The sequence below is a fragment of the Herpailurus yagouaroundi genome, unplaced genomic scaffold (assembly GCF_014898765.1).
Source record: "Herpailurus yagouaroundi ecotype Mexico unplaced genomic scaffold, PumYag 207, whole genome shotgun sequence".
NCBI classification, from domain to species: Eukaryota; Metazoa; Chordata; class Mammalia; order Carnivora; family Felidae; genus Herpailurus; species Herpailurus yagouaroundi.
Genome location: NW_024412438.1, coordinates 2049040 through 2057006, shown reverse-complemented (window position 1 = coordinate 2057006; position 7967 = coordinate 2049040). Strand labels below are relative to the sequence as shown.

General features: G+C 43.0%; 1 protein-coding gene across 1 annotated transcript; it reads right to left on the bottom strand.

Annotated features, from left to right (window-relative positions):
- Window positions 1–5093: 5093 nt before the first annotated feature.
- On the bottom strand, window positions 5094–6056 carry OR6K2 (olfactory receptor family 6 subfamily K member 2). Its single transcript, XM_040452319.1, has one exon. It carries the CDS (start codon window positions 6054–6056, stop codon window positions 5094–5096), a length of 963 nt encoding a protein of 320 aa, XP_040308253.1.
- Between the last annotated feature and the right edge of the window lie 1911 nt (window positions 6057–7967).

Below are 7967 nucleotides of genomic sequence, written 5' to 3'. Positions count from 1 at the left end.
CCTGGCTGAAGTCGGACGCTTAACCGACTGCGCCACCCAGGCGCCCCATGTGCTCTGATTTCTTGAACTGCCCATATGTTCCCACCAAGAGGACACCACCCTGGTAAGACATGCGATAAATATCTACCTTCGAGGTGCAAGAAACAATCCTTATTTAATAGACAATAGACACTTGATAAATCTTTTCTAAAAGAAAGAAAGAAAGAAAGAAAGAAAGAATGAATGAATAGGTAAAGATAACTTGATCTAAGTGTCAAAAGTTCAATCGGAACCAATGTTTAAGACACATTTACCCCAAATACATTCGGGGTGTGTCAGCTCTTGGTTTTACTTGGAATAAGAGAGGACACTGCCTGGAAAGCAGCTTCCATTCCTCCCAGAGAAAGTTCTATGCCACCCTTGTTGGGGATGAAATAGAGCAAGGTATTCCTTAAAAGCAGTCCCTTGTCTGTCCTTGGTTTGTGTCAAGAACTTTCCCTAAATGGAATGTGGATGGAGATCTAAAGGTAAATAAACAAACATAAAGAAACAGTAAAGGTTCTGCACGTCTCAGAAGAAACAAGATTTCTCTTTGAAGTTTTTCTTGATTCTGCAAGCATAGTTTCTATTTCCTTTTTTTTAACGTTTTTGTTTATTATTTTTGAGAGACAGAGGGAGACAGAGCACGAGCTGGGGAGGTGCAGAGAGAGAAAGAGGGAGACACAAAATCGGAAGCAGGCTCCAGGCTGTCAGCACAGAGCCCGAAGCGGGACTCGAACCATGGACTGTGAGGTCATGACCTGAGCCAACGTCAGACGCTCAATTGACTGAGCCACCCAGGCACCCCGCCTAGTTACTACTTCTGCTATGATTCTATGAATTTTGTTATTACTTCTTTCTATTGTGCCTTTACAGGCCTCTCTCCAGGGCTTCAGTGGAAACTCTTTTGTCCAGAAACTATCAATGCCTCATGTGTAAGAACTGGTCAGTAATGAATTGTTCAGTAAATCCATGCAGATGAGATGTCGGAGATTAAGAAAAAATGAGGGGGGCTTCTGGGTGGCTCAGTCGGTTGGCGTCCGACTTCAGCTCAGGTCATGATCTCACTGTTTGTGAGTTCAAGCCCCGCATGGGGCTCTGGGCTTCCAGCTCGGAGCCTGGAGCCTGCTTCTGTTTCTGTGTCTCCCTCTCTCTCTGCCCCTCCCCTGCTCACGCTCTGTCTCTGTCTGTGTCTCAATAAATAAACATTAAAAAAATTTTTTTTAATTAAAAAAAATGCGGGACAACATTAACAGTGAACATAATTACCTTCAAATTACATGCTGAATTACTTATGAGGGTTTTTCAGTATGTAATTATATATAATAAACATAGTAAACTCTAATAAGCACACTGATGAGGTGGGAAGCAGGAGGAGGGCTCGTGGCTCACCCTCGCAATGTGGATGCAGGGTCACTGCAGGGAGGCACAGAGGTCCCCTCTAAGTAACCCTCCCCTTTGCCCCCAGCACTGACTCGAGATGGGAGCAAAGCCCCAGGAGATACTTCGGGTTTGATCCCAACATTCAACTCGGGCCACAAGGTGGTAGGTTGGTTAGCAATTATGTATGATCAATTCCCAGAAATAGCAGCCACCGTTTGAAACTTTGGGGGCAGCCCAGGATGGGGGAGGTGACAGGTGGCCTTCGTGCTCAGTGCAGCCTCTTCTGAGATTCCAAGTGTTGGAGGACAGGTACCTTTTCAGGATAAAGTCGACAGCATCTCTGTGTTGGTTTGCAAGCCCCCACCCCACCGCGGGGAGCTCTGCAGGTGTAATCTGAGACCAGTCCCCATATTTGGAGGACAAGGACAGACCCAGAAAGAGGTGGGCCACTCCAGGTCGGTAGGTGGCGGGTATAATAAGCAAAGGGAACTTACATACCGGGCTTGTCTTGGGCGGCTACAGGTTCCTGTACCCACTCGCCAGGGTCTTAACAGTTTATAGTGAGGCATTAACAGGGTTCAGCTGCATATACTGGCCAGCAGCTGTGAGCATCTGGGTCCTTGGCTGGCCTCCAAGAGGGGGAAGGGCCAATGGAGCCCACATTCCAAGGACAGGGAAGGGGGTTTGGACCTCCCATCCCCGGGATCCAGCTCATGGGTCCCGTCCTCTTGATGACCTTCCCTAACTTTGTGTGGTTCTCTTTCATCATCGGTTGTAGCAGTTTCTGTTGTTCTTCGGTGTGCACAACATCTCTGATTTCTTGTAGCAGCTTTCCAAGAATGACACAGCACTGGGTCAAAGGTGCATGGGCTGAGCAGGCAGAAGTTAAGTATCAAAACTATGCAAGTCGTTAGATTTGCAGTAGCGACTAATTGTACAAAGTTACTGAGAATTAGCATCCTGTGTTCTATTCTCCGGCGCCTTAATAATATCTTCCTGAATACAAACGGGTTTTTATTTTTACCTTGTTTTGTGATTAAGGAGTAGTCCCACAGCTGAACTCCACCATGCAAACGATGAGAACAAATGTGAAGCCAGCTCCATATTTTAATAACAGTAATTTATTTACAGTAATAATTAATAACAGTAAATTAATAACAGTAATCTATGCTGTCCCACCACTTACGGAAGACCCTTGCTAACCCTATGCATGCTGATTTTTTTTTTTAATGTGGATGAAGTTTAATGGTTGCTTACTGGATGAGGAAAAGCAAAGTAAATATTTCAGCTCCTTGCATTTGTTCAACTCGGATCCCGGACTGTGAGCTTCCAGACATCAGAGAATGTGCCTCGTCCCGGCATTATTCCAACACACATCACTCTCCCCTGCATATGGTAGATAATTTTTAGACGTTTCTTGAGGAAATAGGTGAAGTATTTCAATAGCACCTACAGGAACCTCAGGGATGGTCTCTGCTGAGTAGCTTCTGAGAAGCAAGTCCTCCGCATGTCACTGTTTTCTCAGGACCATCGATGCAATATTAGGAATATAACATGGTGGTTAAGAGCAAGGCTTTATTTTTTTTATTTATTTATTATTATTATTATTTAAAAAAAATTTTTTTTCAACGTTTATTTATTTTTGGGACAGAGAGAGACAGAGCATGAACGGGGGAGGGGCAGAGAGAGAGGGAGACACAGAATCGGAAACAGGCTCCAGGCTCTGAGCCATCAGCCCAGAGCCCGACGCGGGGCTCGAACTCACGGACCGTGAGATCGTGACCTGAGCTGAAGTCGGACGCCCAACCGACTGAGCCACCCAGGCGCCCCAAGAGCAAGGCTTTAACAAAAATTTTTTTAATGTTTATTTATGTTTGAGAGACAGAGAGAGACAGAGTGTGAGCGGGTGAGGGACAGAGAGAGAGGGAGACACAGAATCTGAAGCAGGTTCCGGGCTCCGAGCTGTCAGCACAGAGCCTGATGTGGGGCTCGAACTCATGAACTGGGAGATGTCAGATGACCTGAGCCGAAGTCAGAGGCTTAACCAACTGAGCCACCCAGGCACCCCTAGAGCAAGGCTTTTGAAATAACAGAATGGGGTGCAAATCACAGTCCGGCCTCTTACTAAATGTGTGTCCTTAGACGAATCACTTAAACCCTATGAGCCACAGTTTTCTCACTTATATACTAAGAATGATAGTAATACCCATCGCTTAGGATTGTTATCAAGTAACATATATACAGGAGACATTTATTACAATGTCTTGTATATAATGCACGCCCAATAAGTAGAAAATTGTATTATTACTATTAATATAATATTGTTATTATTAATATAATTACAGCCGTGAAGATATAAAATGTTATTTTATTATTAGAAGTGAAAGTAAGGTTAATAAATGCAGCACACTTGTTGGGAAAAGAAATATATTTAAAATTAACAAGAATGAGCTGGCTGTTCCTGTGCTGACCAAGTCAGAAGCCACTTGACCCCAAGATTTACTAAGAGCAGTGTTACAAAGTAACACATGAATGTCAACACACCCCATGAGCCTTCTTTTCCTCTTTCTTTTGCTGCTTAATTAATACAATACCCTTTATGACATTGAAAACAAAGATTAAGTTTTTCAGTTTACTATGAAAAAAATACTGATTCATTAATGAATAGATTAGTTATATTTGTTCACTTTTTTGAAGGCCAAGTTTTGTTTGTTTGTGTTGTTTCGTTTTGTTTTTGCTTTTAAAGTATTATTTAGTGATCTTCTTGCTCTAAGATTCTTTGTCATCGTCTGGAACCACCACACAACTGCAGCCAACTACTTTTTTGGGTCTCATCCCCTGTCAATTCTACAGAGGCCTGCCCATTCTCCTAGTTTCTCATGGTCACCAATGTACGTGAAGTTGATTTACTGTTGACCACAATGGCCTCCACTAGCTTCACACATTAATTACAGTTGGCCGCAAGCACACAAAGATGGCCTTGACTCATTATTGACCCAGACTGGAACTCACCGTGCACAACATGCTAAGGTACAAAAGGAGCAGGGGAGTCATAATAGGACCTGCTGAAATATGTCTATATGGCTATTTATCAATAATAAATATTCAAGTTAGGAATTAGGGTTATTTTTCAACTGTATCCATTGGTAGTAAGTACCATGGAGAGAACTTAGTCTTATGAAGATAATTTTCCCATTACCATATCTTACAAACAAATACTTTGACAATGCTAAAATTAAATGTTTACCCAGATCATTTCCAGACAATCAACTTATCTTGACTAAAGTGAGTGGCAGAAAGCTTAATTATCATAGTCAGATCCAAAAATATGTCAAGCGCCCTCCTTAATGCACTTGACATATGTGTTTTTATCTGACTTTGTTAAGGAGGGCACTTGTCGAGATGAGATTGGTGTTGTATGTAAGAGATGAGTCGCTGAGTTCTATCCCTGAGACCAATACTACACTGTGCGCTACCTAACTTTAATTTAAATAAATAAATTACGTACTCTAAAAAAATGTGTCAAGTTGGGTACAGAGCAAAAGAAACTATTGAATTCAGTTATTAGGGAATTCTGTCCCTTGGTGACCTTTGTAAGACTAGTTTCGGTAAACAGCTGATGGGAAAGGACAGATCACAGAGCTGAGAGTGAATAGGCACCAGTGGCCACATAGACATCCAATAATTAGATCTTACTTGAGGTCCTCAGTCTTATGAAAAAAGATTTTAGCTTGACCCAAGTGTTTTTTTATAGCTTCCTTCATCTCTTTGTTCCTCAGACTGTAGATTATGGGGTTGAAGAAGGGGGACAAGACTGCAAAGTCCAGAGCAATGGCTGTGTCCCAGAATAAGGAGTAGGTGGCCGAGAAGCGTAGGTACATGAGGGCCACACTGCCAAAGAAAAGCAAAAAGACAGTGATGTGGGAGACGCACGTGGAAAAGGCCTTGCGGCGGCCTTCAACTGACCGAATACGTAGAATTACAGCCACAATGCCAACATAGGACATGAAAATGAGAATTACGGCTGTGATAATCTCCACTGCGTGGACAGTATCCACCACCTGAATCATGACGATGGCTTGTGTGTCTGTGCAGGCCAGGCGTAGCACGGGGAGGAAGTCACAGAAGATATGCTCCAGGCGATTAGAGCCACAAAATGGCAGTGTCGAGATCCAGGCAATCTCAGGGAGGGGTGTGATAAAGCCACAAACACAGCAACCTAAAGTCAATTGGGCACACAGCCTAGGGGTCATGATAGTGGGATAATGAAGAGGGCTGCAGATGGCCAGGTAGCGGTCAAAGGCCATAGCTGTCAAGAGACAAACCTCGCTGATGCCAGTGGAATGGAAGAAATACATCTGCAGGAGGCAACCATTTAAGGAAATGGTCTTCTCACCGAGCAGGCTGGCAAGCATCTTTGGAATGGTTGCTGTGGTGTACCAGATCTCCAGAAAGGAAAGGGTGCTGATGAAGAAGTACATGGGTGTGTGGAGGGGAGCATTCAGCTGGACCACTGTGATGATGACAAGGTTTCCAATGACAATGAAGGTGTAAATGAAGAGCAGTGGAATAAAACAGGTGACAGAACTTCCCCAGGAATAAGGGAAAGCAGAGAAGATGAACTCCTGAGCGGCACTTTGATTGGGGCTCTCCATTTTCTAGCTGAAAACAAGGACTTCCAACTCCCAGTTCACTCAAGCCTTGTAGGAGGTACCTACTATTATTGGCCAGGAAGTAAACATGCCTACCGAATGCCAGCACTGTGTAGATCCCTGTACTGGGGATGCAGAGGAAGACAAAGGAAGAAAGAAATAGTCCATATGCTTACAACTAAGGTTGTAGTATGGAAAAATATCCAGGCAGAAAGCAGAGTCAACATTTTAGACCAGTGATTCTCAAATTTTAGCATGCATCAGAGCCATATGGAGGGCTTGTTAAAACACAGATTGCTGGTCTATATCCTGAAGGTTTCTAACTCAGTCGATATGGGATAAGGCCAAAGAATTTGCATGCCTAACACATTTGTAGGTGATGCTAATCCTACTAGTCAGGTGTGTTTAGACAAAGAAAGAATTAGACAAGGCAGTGAGGGAACAGCTAGGTGATGTTTCTTCTGTATTCAAGTCTTACTGGTTCCCCAACGATCTCCCCAAAACAGTTTCAAAATTCTTTCCTCAAACTCCCAATTCCTCATCTAATTCTTGGCATATGATTTCATTGAATATTCTAATGCCAAAGACAAACCATCACTGGTGAATTTCACCCTCTTCCTTCCCTTTCTGCCTCTAAATAAGACATCCTCTGTCTCTCTCTTTCTCTCTCTCTCTCTTCATCCCTCCATGTATATATGCATAATATACATAATATGTATTTAACAATTATTCAGAGAATATTCAGAAAAGAAAAACCACCGTTCATGTTTTTTTTTAAGAAACGATGGGTCATTCTACAATCTCCCATTCCTTCCCTTCCCCCTCTTCTAGAAAAATGGATCTCAAGTGTGTTTTGTGACAGAAAGCTTTGGTCAAATGACATAGTTCATGGAAAGTGGCTAATTGAAGCCATAAATGCAGAGCTGCTCCAGGGGGATTGTATGGGGAGCGGGGGTGGACAGGGGGGCTGGAGGCTCTGTGAAATGCAATTTAAACTCAAGGCATTGCAGGATATGGTCCTATTAATTTATTCCCTTTTTGGAAACATTTGTTTTATTTTCTTCATTGATTCTCTCTTTTCTGCTATCAAATGGGCACAAATCTTATCCTGGGAGAAAAGTGCTATCTCCACACAGACTATTTATTTCCTTTGTATCAACATCATTTTTACCTAATACATTAATATGTATTTATTGACTTCATTCGCTCCTGAAACCCTCTGAATCAATGATCTGCTCTCAATGCTCCACATCTCTTTTCTTAAAGTGTATCAGTGGCTTTCTGATTAAAAATCCAGTGCCCCCACCCCCACCCCCGTCTCCTCATTGCCACTGATGTCCAAAGGTCAATCACCTGATCGTTGAAAGTCTTTCCTTTTTGGCCTTTTTGACATCATGCTATCCTGATTTCCCTCATTGGCTATTCTGTCTTCCACCTCCCAGATTTTTATCCTTGTTTATTTTTTCTATCTTTGTTTATTATTTCTCACTCCATATTTTTTTCTCACACAGAGACTTTATTTATTCAAGATTGCTTATCAACTTCTTTTGGCCTTCTACTCTCATTCACTACAGTGGCTCCAGAATTACTTATTTGTGGGTCTCTCTCCGGTGATCCACATTTTCTTCGGAACCCTCTCACTTAGAGGCCTCACCTGGACACAAACCTGCTCTCTCCACCTGTTACAGGTTGAATTCCGTCATCCCAAAGTTCACATGTTGACGTTCTAACCCCTGGGACCTCAGAATGTGACTCTATTTGGAGAATGGGTCTTTAAGGAGATAATTAAATCAAAATGAGGTCACTCGGGTGGGTCCTAATCCGATATGACTGGTGAACATCCAAGAAGGGTAGATGTGGACACAGACAGTTTCAGTGGGAGGACCACAGGAAGACTCAGGGGGAAGACAGCCA

Coding starts and splice junctions, on each gene's coding strand:
- OR6K2 (XM_040452319.1), bottom strand. CDS start 6,056: ATGGAGAGCCCCAATCAAAGTGCCGCTCAGGAGTTCATCTTCTCTGCT.